At 39.2% G+C, this 13,018-nt stretch overlaps 1 protein-coding gene across 6 annotated transcripts in view; it reads right to left on the bottom strand.

Moving 5' to 3' along the window:
• Nucleotides 1–13,018, bottom strand: part of NR1H4 (nuclear receptor subfamily 1 group H member 4) — a 74,638-nt gene that overhangs the window by 13,825 nt on the left and 47,795 nt on the right. For 4 of the 6 annotated variants that reach the window (XM_082636949.1, XM_082636948.1, XM_082636946.1 and 1 more), the window contains 4 exons: nucleotides 8,472–8,624; nucleotides 6,414–6,547; nucleotides 4,822–4,920; nucleotides 4,397–4,496 (listed from right to left, as the gene is read on the bottom strand). In XM_082636949.1, the coding sequence (XP_082493075.1) occupies nucleotides 4,397–4,496; nucleotides 4,822–4,920; nucleotides 6,414–6,547; nucleotides 8,472–8,624 (486 nt within the window). The remainder of the gene's footprint in view (nucleotides 1–4,396; nucleotides 4,497–4,821; nucleotides 4,921–6,413; nucleotides 6,548–8,471; nucleotides 8,625–13,018) is intronic. The other 2 variants (XM_082636950.1, XM_082636947.1) reach the window with 1 other exon arrangement.

Genomic DNA, 13,018 nt, shown 5'->3' with positions numbered 1-13,018 from the left:
GCCTCTGCTTCAAGGTGACCCTACCTAAAATAGCACTCCCCAGCACTCACTAGTCCCTACCTGCTTTATTTTCATTCATAAAACTTACTACTGGGCTTCCCTGGTGGCTCAGTGGTTGAGAGTCTGCCTGCCAATGCAGGGGACACAGGTTCGTGCCCCGGTCCGGGAAGATCCCACATGCCACGGAGCGGCTGGGCCCGTGAGCCATGGCCGCTGAGCCTGCACGTCCGGAGCCTATGCTCCGCAATGGGAGAGGCCACAACAGTGAGAGGCCCGCGAACCGCAAAAAACAAAACAAAACAAAAAAAAAAACTTACTACTGCCTGACATGATATTATAAGTTTAGTTGCTTATTTGTTAATTATCTGCCACTTCTCCTGGAGTATAAACTTCTTGGGGACAGAGACGTTGCCTGTTTTTCACTTTTGTATCCCAAGTGCCTGACATATAATAGGTATCCAAGAATTATTTGTTGAATAATGACTATTCAGCAAGTTAATAATAACTAAATGAATGAATGGGAAACAAACACAAATTTACATGCATATATGTACACACAGACACACAGACACACAAAACACAAATAGAGATAAACTAATGCCATCAGGGTCTAAATGCCCTAGAAAAACATTAAATAACAATGGAGTTCAGAGAAGAGAGCAATGCTAAGGATTAAAAGTCACTACCTTGATGGTAGGCATTCAAAAATACTTGCTCAATGAATAAATGAGTGAATTGAAGAACTGAAAACATAGCAAGAGTCCATTAATGGTGATTACTTAAATAAATTATGGTAGATCCATAGGAGGGCAGTATAAAATAAGGTCTCTAAAATCAGATTGCCTAGAATAAAATTCTGTCTCTGACACTTACTATCTTTGTGGTCTTGGGAAACGTACTCAATCTCTTAGTGTCTCAGTTTCCTCATCTCCAAAATAGGGATTATAAGAGCACCCACCCCTTAGGATTGGCAGAAATATTAATGAGGCAATCATATTAAATGCTTATATAGTTCTTGACATACAGCAAATACTTAAATAATGTTAACTATTATTATTACAATGTAATACTATGCAACTGTTAAAAGCATGAGGCTGATTTACATATATGGGAAGGTGTTAAAGAAAAAAAGATACCCCAAAACAAATATGTACTATATAATCTCACTTACATGTTTAAAAACAATCTATGTATGTGTATGTGTGTATAGATCAAAATATATGAAAGAAATCAAACCAGACTTCTGTCAATAGTTGCCTATAATAAAGATGATACGGATGGCTGTGAAGGGGACTTTAACTTTCTGGTCCATAAATTTCTGCATTGTTTGAATTGCATGACTGAATTACTTACAGTGGGTACCAATTTATTTGGAGTTTTTGTATACAAAACTTTAAAAATGGGGTGAAAATTTCCTTCTTTTCCTGCCTGCTGAGCCTGCCTTCCGAGATGGTCCAGCTCTCTGAGGCATGATTTTAAGGATGTTTGGAAAGGCCTCTGGTAGGACTTTTTTTTTTTTTATTCAAACAGAAAGTCACCAAAATTATAATCATCCTCATCAGTTCACTCAGTCCCATGTAATTAATTTTTTATCTTGATCTTTTGTTAGCACTTTTATGAATTCATCAGTTTTCCATTAGAGTTCTGAAAATGCTTATTCATTCAGTTCAGCAGTATCTGGTAGGACTTTTTATCAAAGTCCATTGATCTTCTAAATTCAACCCCTATGTTGATAAGCAAATATTTAAGTCCCTTTCTATAATTTGCATTTTTCCCCAAGTATAAAATCAGATCGTGAGAGTAAAGAACAGGCTTTTTCAATCTATACTCCCTGTCTCCCTCTACCCAAGATTCTGAATCGCTCTCTTAGAAGGTATGCCCCTTTGTTTCTCTTCCTAAAATATAACCTAGAAACTTAAATCAGTCTTAGTCTCATTTTCACCTCAGTGTCACAAATGCCTGATTAATGAGAGCAGCAGAACATCTTCTCTAAGTAGCAGCTCTGCATTGACCATCTCTTTTCCTGTTGATAATGAATAACCTTCCCCTGTTCTGAGAACTTGAGCCTTTTTTTATGACTCTTCAAAAAGTCACTACCTTAGAGAACCTAAGAGCTCCTTTGAGGGCAGGAGACATGCTGAGTCTCCAGCACCCTGGACAGTGCCTGGCACAGGTTATGCTCAATGAACTGCTGAAAGGAGTGACTCAGCTGGGTCTTTCACAAAACACCCTTTCATATTGGTATTATATATCACTATTATTACTATATATAATAATGTTGTCATTTCTATAATCATTATTAAAAGACATTTTCTTCTTTCTCAAGGTTTTCTTGCCTTTTATTTCCTGTTGCATTAAATTTTTTTTCCTTCTACTTTACTCGTTAAACATGCATTCATTGTACTCTTTCTCTCCCTCAGGAAATAGGTTAGACACTGGAAATGAAGAAGTGTGTAAGATATTGCCATTGCTTTCAGATAAGTTACCTTCTTATGAATAAGATACTTTTTCGCCTTCAATTATTTCCTGATTCAATACCAACTGACCATTTGAACTGAAAAACCTTTTCCCATAAACAACCAAGAACATGATATTCTCCCTTTCCCAGTTCTCCCCCCACAGTTATCACTCTTGTGTAATCTTTTTTTAATCATGATTGTCTTCAGCCAAATTAGCATATAACAAATTAAGTTTCTCTTCCATTGTTAATAAATAAATGAGAGAATATTAATGTTTCAATGATAATAAGAACTTTCTCCACACATCTTATGACTTTTATATAAGCTTATGTCTATCCATGACACATTTAATAAAATAATAGCATAATGCTGACAAAAGAAAGCAAATTAAACTGTCTAATTAAAATCCTACATCAGAAGTCACCTTCTGTAATTTAATATTACAGTGTTATGCTGCTATACAAGATATTTATTAAACTCTACTAGATCATGGATTCTAATGTACTAAAATATTTTAAAAACACTGAAACAACTTAAACCTATTGGCTTATAGAGCAATGATAATGTGGCTGAAAGAATGGGGGAGGAGTGGCACTGGGAGACAAGAACCTTGAATTCTACTTTCTGTACTGGCACCATCTAAATGACTATGGATAAGTCCCTCTCCCCGATCCCATACATACACTTGTTCATCAAGCCCTACCAACCTTTGAATGTCTCTTCATTTTGTTTCCTCTTCTCTCTCCCACTGCTATTGCTTTATTTCAAGCCCTCTACCTGGACTGGTGCAGTAGCATACTAACTGATCCTCCCCGCCTGCAGTCCCTCCTCATTCAAATCCATCTTATACAAACACAATAAAGCCATATATCTATAACATAAATCTCATTATGTTCCTCTCAAAAAGAAAAAAAAAAGCCACCAAAAACTTCTTACAATCCAGGGCATCCTTATCAGTCTGGTACCAACTTGCCTTATGTCTAGCCAAGGAGCCCACCACAGACATTATTCTATAGCTACACTGAATCTTCTCTTCCATTTCTAATAATCCTATTCTTGTTCATGCCTCATTACCTTTTCACAAGCAGATCTCTCGACTTGGAATGCCCCTTCTCTTTCATACCACTGGGAAAAATCATTTTTTCTTTTACACTCTAATATGATTCTTTCTGAAGCCTCCCTGTCTTTCTCAGATACAATTAGGAATCATTTTCTCTCTGTCCAACAGCACTTTGTATACATGGTTTTTTGGGTTTTTTTAAAATTTTAACCTTTAATCACTCTCCTTGATGGTAATTGCTAGGTACTTAGCATAGAGTACATTTCAAAAAATGCTTATTAAATGAATAAATGGATGAATGACAACTTTGGAAAGTCTCAATTTTTTAATCTATCAATTTGGAGAATTATTATAATTTAAAATATCCTATCTGGCTCTAATATTTCGTGTCTATAGTAATTAGACACATTAATTTAAAGCAGATGTGGGGGACTTCCCTGGTGGTGCAGTGGTTAAGAATCTGCCTGCCAATGCAGGGAAAATGGGTTCAAGCCCTGGCCTGGGAAGATCCCACATGCCACAGAGCAACTAAACCTGTGCGCCACAACTACTGAGCCCATGTACCACAACTACTGAAGCCCACACGCCTAGAGCCTGTGCTCCGCAACAAGAGAAGCCACCACAATGAGAAGCCCGTGAACCACACAGAAGAGTAGCCCAGGACTGCCACAGCTAGAGAAAGCCCGTGCACGGTAACGAAGACCCAACGCAGCCACAAATAAAATAAATAAATAAATAAAATTTAAAAAATAAGTAAATAAGTAAAAAGCTATAAAGAGATGTGGCATTATTCCCTTTTTACAATGAACAGACCTGCCTCTCAATGTCACAAGAATATTGTACAGTGTAGTAGAAAAGTAACTACATTTAAAAATACCTGGAAGTTTTTTTGTGAATTCTACGAGAATCTGTACATGACTGGTAGCCATTTCAGTTAAAATGAGAAAATTTTCTTCTGCACTGAATTCTTCTTTTAACTGAATTTTAAGAAAAAAGCAAACGATAAGTAGATAGAAGGAGAAATCAATATAATATTGTTATACTATAGAACCATATTTAGATAATAACTTTTAAGACACAGCTCAAATTTTTCAGATCCTTGGAGAACAATTACTATTACCAAGCTAGGTATGAGACTCCTTACTCTTTGTTTAATGCTGCAAAAAGTTTAAATGTACAACTTAAATTATAAGCCCTAATCATTTTAAATAACATATTCATATATAAATTTGACCCCCAAGGTAGTAAAAGCTCCAGAAAATATTAACTTTAAACCCATGTATTTTCAGATATTGTACATACAATTTTATTTGTTATTTCCTGAGGCATCCTCTGCTTGCTGTATGAATCCATAATATAATGAAGAAGATTCTGTTGATCTGGGGTGAGTTCAGTTTTCTCCTACACTGGCAAAAAAATGAAAGGTGTCAGGGAAGGCATGTTATAAGGCATGTTTCCCATGTGTACTCTCATCTGGAGTAAACCACTAGCAGAAATTGTTGGAAAAAGCCCTAAATATGGCAGAAACTGTGCATGTACTCTGTTATAATGTGTAATTGCTTTCTCTAGTTCCTTGGGCAAGCCACATCACATTTCACTAAATTTGTCCCAAGTGGGTAATTTTCCTATCTATAAAACAGGGATAACAAAATATTCCTTTCATGTATTTCTTGCAAATAAATAATAATCAGGATATGAAGCCTATCAGGCCTACTACCATAGCAGAGTTGAGTAGTTCTCATAGAGACCATGTGGCCAAGGCCTAAAATATCTGGCCCTTTACAGAAATGTTGCCAACCCCAAAGTAGTGAGTCATCAATCTGGACAATTCAGACCACAAACACCTCTTTCCCCCTGATTAGCATCTTTTGGTGAGTGTGAATAATAGTGTCAACTTGTTGCTTCCTTTACCAAAGTGTTATTGATGAAGCACTATGACAAAGTAATACAGCTGACCCTTGAACAACACAAGGTTTGAACTGCATGGGTCCACTTATACACAGATTTCTTTTACTAAACATGTTCTACGGCACTACAGAATCTGTGGTTGGTTGAATTCACAGGGGCAGAACTGAGGTTATGGGAGGGCCAGACTGTGAAATTATATGTGGATTTTTGACTGTCTGAGGGTGGACATCCCTAACTACACCCCCAAGTTGTTCAAAGGTCAACTGTACTTTTTACATAAAATTATTTTTTTCTGAAATGAACACAAAATAACATATTTGCAAAACTAAACATGGATGAAATTTTCTTTGTCAGTAGTATAATAAATATTGAGAAGGGTGTGACAATCAATCATGGATTATTGGTTTTTCAACTAATGGCAAATTAAAATTCCTCCAAATGTTCTGTGAATTATCACAACATGTTTGGCTAAGCATCCAAGATGCTGTTCCTCTATTTTGTCCTGAGTCACTCAAAGGATTTCTTGAGTAATTTGTGACCTCAGGGAGAAGGGCCTTTCTCTATTGACCCACAGATGTGTATTCACCCTGTTTTACCCCTTGATAAGGACTAATCCACAAACCCCTATTGAGCCCACATTGAGTCTGAGCCTTCCTTCTCATTGACAGGGAAAAAAATGTCATCGACACTCATTTTAAAGCCCAAACCATTCCCACTGGTTACCTCTGGGAAGCAGGAGGAGAATGGGATCAGGGAGATGGAGAACTTTCACTTATTTTACTTCATCCATGTTTACGTAACTGCTATCCTTTGAATTTTTACATGGAAGCATGTACTACTCTCTTGACTAAAAAGCACTTGATGCACACTTGAAATGAAATTCTGCTTGTGGCTGTGGCCCTGGTGTGAAAGCTCCCCGCCCAAGTCACAACATCCTAGAAGCTCAGTGGCCGCCGGCTATGGTGGACGCGCTGGCCCATCATTACCCTGCATGACTTAGTTGTCGAGGTCACTTGTCGCAAGTCACGTCCTTCACTGTCTTCATTAATGGTCTGATCTGCGTGCTGCTTCACGTTTTTCCTCAGTCTTTTAGATTTACACTGAATGTCAGTTAACAAGCCTGAAAACATAAACAGAGAGTCTTCGCCATCCAAGGAAAGTCCTGTTGGGTTTGTGGTCCCAAGGCAGCTGAGGTGTGGTCGGCTTAAAAGGTCTCCTTTGCCATTTAGCACAGAGCTAATTCTAGCCCCACTGACACTTGGTCTTGAACAAGAAATGTATCTCCTGTGAGCCTCAGTTTCTTCCTTGGTAAAATGAGAATAATATTTAACCCACAGAGTTATCTGTAGATTAAATATCATTAGGTCATTTTTTAAAATGAGCTTTCTGCAAAGAATTTGTAACACCAGAGCATTGTACAAATGTAAGGTATTCAATAAAAAAGGTGAATGACACTCACCCTCTTCCTGGCCTAGGGGGCCTTGAAAGCTAGTGTTTCAAAACATAGGATTAATATTGTTTTCCATCGATGTTTACATAACTGTACTGTAAGAAGTAGATCCAATTTCACATTAAACACAAATGTAAATGTGTTGAGTAAAATGATGTCAACATCCTTTAGGGAAAAATTTTAAAGTCCTGTTAATTTTCAGAACTGTATAAATTATTAAGAATATAGTTACAGATGAAAATAACTCCAGGGGACTTTGAAATTTTCTTTTGAATAATCATACAATATCATCATAAATTTACACTTAAACAGAACTACTAAAATAATGAAGAACAATCTCCCATGCTCCTATTTAACTTCCTTATTCTCTCAATGTTAATGAAACGAAGTTCCAAGAGTTTCTTTGTCCAGGGCATTTATTTTATAGAATCATACAAAAGCTCTTATATCTGTTACTAGATAAGTTTGTGTTTTCATAAATAACATTATAGACTCTTGTAGGTGGAGTCATGAAAAATGTCCTCAGGACTTTGCTGGAACAGGTTCATATTTAAGTGATGAGGAACATGAACCACCCAGGATCGAAGTAAGTGTTTCCACTGCAAGATTGGATTCCAGCCACAGCCCCTACCGCAGTCTCTTGTTTCATATACGCTAAGAAGAGATTGTGATCGGGCACTATAAAATTTTCATCCATCCAGAGCTGGATTATTTACACTGACCTATTTTTCCCCCCCTCCTGCACGCGTTTTTTCTTTGGGTCCATCCCAGTTGCCTGCAGTTGGGGAACAATAGAACTGGAGTCACCTTCCAAAGGCTTTTATTTCATGTGGCATTCCCTCTCTGAATGTTATCATCCCCTTGGTGACGTTCGCTTGTCTATTTGTGTTTTGAGCAGGAATAGGACATATCTCAGAATCTGAGTGGTCTGTAGAATTTGCAGAATGAAAAATTAATATGTTATGTACGAACATGCATTCCAAATTTTGATGAAGATTATGGTTTCTCACAAAGCCAGCAGTTAATACAGTGTCTCTTTATCTGATTGAAGGACTGAATTATATTAAAACTCGGAGTAGTTAATTTCCTGTGTAAACCTATACAAATTGGTTCAAAGCCGCACTAAGAGAAAAAGGAGTCTTAATAAAATGACTAGGTTTAAAACTCTATTTAGACAATTCACAGGCAGTTACACCTTATAGAACATTCTTAATTTTCCCCACAACTGAATTTTTATGCTGATTAAACAATAAATAAGAAGGATATTAAATCATATTTGGAGGAAACATTTAGACTGTCATTCTTTGTAGCTTATTAAAACATGTTATTTTGACTGTATGTTAACACCATTTCACTTCACGTATAATTCAGGGCAACAATGGACACCAAAGCACAGCTGTTTCTTTCAGGTGCATAAGATGCTCTTTAGCCGACAGTTTCGACAATTTCAGTGGTTCATTACCCTTTTCAAGAACTTAGACGGCTTAGTAAGTCTCTTCTTTAATAAGTGACGTACAACTCTAATCATGTGAGTTACCTGACATCTGCCTCCTTAAGAGATTTTTAGTGGAATTTACTTGCTTGTTGCGAATACCTGTATACATACATTCAGCCAACATTCCCATCTCTTTGCATTTCCTTAGTCGACACTCCTGGCACTTCCTTCGCATGTACATGTCCATCACACAGTTGCCCCCGTTTTTACACTTGTACACAGCATTTTTGGTAATGCTTCTCCTGAAGAAACCTGGGGAAGAAACACAGAAAGAAGTAAGAGGCTCCTAACAACACACTTGGATTGAGAGATTCCAGAGCATTTTTCTCATGAACCCCTGCGGGGCACCCAGGCCATCCTTGACCATATTGGTGACAAATGTACTTTTGGCTGCGCTGCACGGTCCAGATGGCTGCTGTTGTTAATTATTTATTTCTCAAAAATAAAGACACATTTGAATTATAGCCTCTCTTTGGAAAAATCTTGGTTTGTTTTAAAAGATACATTACTTTCATTAGTGTATCTTTGCTGGGAGACCAGCTGTGGATGCAGCCACAGCTACAGCCGCTACAGTTCAGCTGCCTGGAGGTGGGGAGGGGACTGACTGGCGGCCTCCTTTCTGCTTCTCTTCCTCCTCTACCCATAGACCTGGATGACCATGGTTCCTGACACTTCCGGAGTCGAGGTGGAGTGGTGAATAAGGATTGGGCTGGGGGAGGCAGGGGAAGAAGTGACAGGAAAGAGCTTACTTGCCTGGTGTTGTTAGAAGCTGGTTTGTATCTAGCAAGTTTTGGAAACGGACTCTTTCTCCCTTGGTTTGGGTTCTTTTGAGAACTCCTCCCATCACTGGGATACTTTCCTCTGCAGTTCCTTGTTGAGGGCAAATATGTCTCTCTTCTAGCCCATGGCTTGCATCTCCTTCAGCATCTTGGAATTTGGCAATTCACCCGCATCCTCTTTCTTCTGAGGTCCCTCCACTCCATGGACTCAACCCAGAGAAAATTGCTCCCACCTACCTATGAGCAGTCAGCCACCCACCCTCTTGCCCTTTCAACTTCTCAGGTGAAAGTCAGACGCCAATCTTCAGTGTCCCTCAGCTGCAGGGAATACATGTCAATCTCCTTGAGTGATCCTATTGAAGACCCTTCCATTGGGCCTGGGGCAGCAGAGCCTCCTTAGTGTACAGATTTTATCTGGGGAAGGGGGACACCTTTTTCTAATCCGCACAAAAGTCCCATACTTTCCAGCAGTGGCCCCCAGGGGCAGACAGCCACATCCCACCCCACCCCTTTGCAATGGGAATGTGGGATTCCTAGCACACTAATCACATGTTCCAAAAGCTTTAAAGATCACTCTCTAATTTCCACCTCCTACTCACTTCATACCCTCAAAGTAAGCGAGGTATTTAACTAGTTCTTAACTACCCACTGCAAGATGAACTCACTTTGGAATGTAGCATCTATTGTCTTCATGCCTTTGCCAAAATCGAGGCAGCAGTGTCCTTCCTATTTTAACCGCCTGTTGGAATAATAGCTGACATTTACTAAGCACCCACTCCCTGTTGTTCTAACCACTTCACCTGCATTTAGTTATTTAATCTCCATATCAATTTTATGATGAAGATAATATTATGTGTCCCCATGTTACAGATGAAAAAAAAGGTACAGAGAGGTTAAGTATTTTGGCCATGATAACATGGTTAATAATTGGACTAAAAAGATTCAGATCCAGGCAGTCATGCACCAAAGCCCACGCTCTTAACCACTATGCTATAATTGCCCCCCTTGCATCACAAGAGAGTAGAATAAGTTAATCTTAAATACCTACTATCTGAAAGCTGCATCAGAGAATGCAAGGGAGATACCAAGATGAAGAAAACATCCCTTGTCCCTCAGAGCTTCCAACTTAGGGGGAAGACAAAGAAGTAAAATCACAACACAATAAAAATGTAGAGTGATAGGATAGCTAAGTTATAAATTATTGGAATGTAGACGAAAAAGTGATCATTTCATGGCCACACTAAATGCTTGTGAAGGATGTGCCACATTAAAGGGAGACAGCAATTCCATCATAGACTTGGAGATTTGCACATTTGTTATGACAATTTTCCAAGCAGAAGGCAATAAAAATTGTCCTAGTAAAATAAGTATAATATGACAATTTCCCATCAGCTAAAAGTCTAGTGTCTCGAGGAAAAGGCATTATATGGGCTGGGAATGGCCCTGATTAATTCCAAGTAGGGGGAATCACAGAAGAACTCATGAAGGAAGTAGAATTTGAGCTGGACCTCAGAGAATAAGTAGGATTTTGAAACATGGACTTTGAGGGAGGAAGGACAGTCTGGGAAATGAGCAAATGCACGAAGTTATGGAAATTCCAAGGAAGGGTAGATAATCCATCTTGATGGGAGGGTAGAGTGTGGGGAGAATTAGTGGGAGCTTGATGAGGGCATGCAGTGGGTCAGAATATGGTTAAATGCCCTTGAACTCCAAGCAAAGAAGTTGAATCTTTATATCAAGTAGAGAGAGAGAGAAGCCTTTAAAGGGTTTTGGCAGGGGAGGGTCTAACCTAACCTGCATGTTGGGAAGACTCCTTGGGGCAAGGTCAAGAAAGGTGGGACAGGGAGACCAGAGACTGGAGGCAAGAGGCTGTTATGGCCAGAGGGTGACTGATGCCTGACTATATGGGGGGTGGTGGGGGGAGGAAACAGAGGAACATTCAGGACTTGATAACTAACTCAATAAGAAAACAGGCTGAAGAAAAAGTTAGAGATGTCAAGGTTAAAAAAGTCATAGACTTGCTTTTGAATTTGTGAGCTGGTATAACTTTCAGTAGGAATGGTATTACCATTTTCCTAAATGTCAAATCCAACCACATAAAGTCTAAAAAAAGACTGTGCTTCAGATCAGTGTTGATATTGGGAGTGCAAACACCACATCATGCAATTCAAAAGAAACTACAGACAAAAAAAGAAAGAAAGAAAAGAAAAGAAAAAAGAATTTTTTCCTGATACCAAATGATTGATCTCAATGACCACTTTAGCTTACTTGAGTCAATCTTCCCACTAATTTCAGCCCCTCCCAGGAACAATTCCCTCTAAAACCATGATAGATATTGATAGCTCAATAATGAACTGAAATAAAATTCCTTATTCCAGGATGAGTCAAAGGAACAGTGTTAGGACAATTCTGCAGGTTTTTTTGCTCTGGTATTAACTGAGAAAGGAATCGTTATCATCTCAATAGCTGAATTAATTAGCTTTCACTGTGAGGTGGCAACACAATATTATCATTCTATCATTTAAATAAGGCTACGTATACTGTATTTATATTTATGCAAATCAATCCATACACATACCTCTGCCTCTATCTTGTGCATATTCAACAATGCCCATATCAGAAAAGTCATTTGAAAATGAATGGAAAGGAAATTCACTGAGGAACAGAGGCTCCCTGGTAACTGAAGATGAATAGACAGGGCTGGCATTGCACTCAGGGGACTGTGTAGTGCTAGGGGGCTTCCTGGGGTGGCAGGTGAATAAGCTATAGGATGGTAAAATGGATCCCTCAGTTATGCAGAATATTGGACATCCTGCTTTTCTGCTTCTTTATACAGATAGAACCCATACCATACCCTACTCCCAACTCATACATACATACGTGCCCACACAGACACACATGCACATACTGGACTCCAGGGACTGACAGTAGGCCACACATTACTTCGAAATCAATAAAATGTTGGTTGATGTTTAAACCTCTAAGTGTCTCCTGACTTTTTAAACAGCAACAAATACATAGGACTGAGGAATTAGTTATCTTAACATCCAACATGGCCTAAAGAAAGTCAGCTTTTAGTTCTGCCTCAGCAGACCACAGAATAAGAAGGACTCCACCACCCACTTTTACAGGACTTATTTTGTAGCAGGCACTTTTAAACACTTGGCATATGGCGTTTCACTTAACACTAATAACAATCCTATGAGGTAGACCTATTTTTTTTTTTTTTTTGCGGTACGCGGGCCTCCCACTGTTGCGGCCTCTTCCGTTGCGGAGCACAGGCTCCGGACGTGCAGGCTCAGCGGCCATGGCTCACGGGCCCAGCCGCTCCGCGGCATGTGGGATCTTCCCAGACCGGGGCATGAACCCGCGTCCCGTGCATCGGCAGGCGGACTCCCAACCACTGCGCCACCAGGGAAGCCCGAGGTAGACCTATTCTTATCTCTCTCTTATAGGAAAGGAGACTGAGTTACACAGAAATTAAGTAATTTGCTCAAGGTCCTACAGATAGTAAATGGTAGAGCTCAGATTTGAACGCTGATAGGCTCAGTTCCATACTCTATGCTCTTAACCACTATATTATGCTGTCCTTCTAGTTAGGAGATTACATTCCTAAAAATTGTCTTTTGACATTAATCTCCTCAAATCCCATTTTGCATGTGAAGTGCTCCACAGTTTCATCCCTATCTCCAAAACTTCTTCAGAAACATCCTGTTCTCCCTCCCCACTCCAGATGTCTGCTCCACCTCTGTCTCACTGGTAGAAAACTGCAAAGTAGCACAAACTAGAGAGAACAGCTGCCAATACTAAACCAGGTAAGCTTTGGTCTCCATCACACAATTTCTTAGACTTTAGGATCTCAATTCC

Source organism: Mesoplodon mirus (assembly GCF_964341445.2).
Source record: "Mesoplodon mirus genome assembly, chromosome: 11".
NCBI classification, from domain to species: domain Eukaryota; kingdom Metazoa; phylum Chordata; class Mammalia; order Artiodactyla; family Ziphiidae; genus Mesoplodon; species Mesoplodon mirus.
This window is presented reverse-complemented; position numbering and strand designations above follow the sequence as displayed.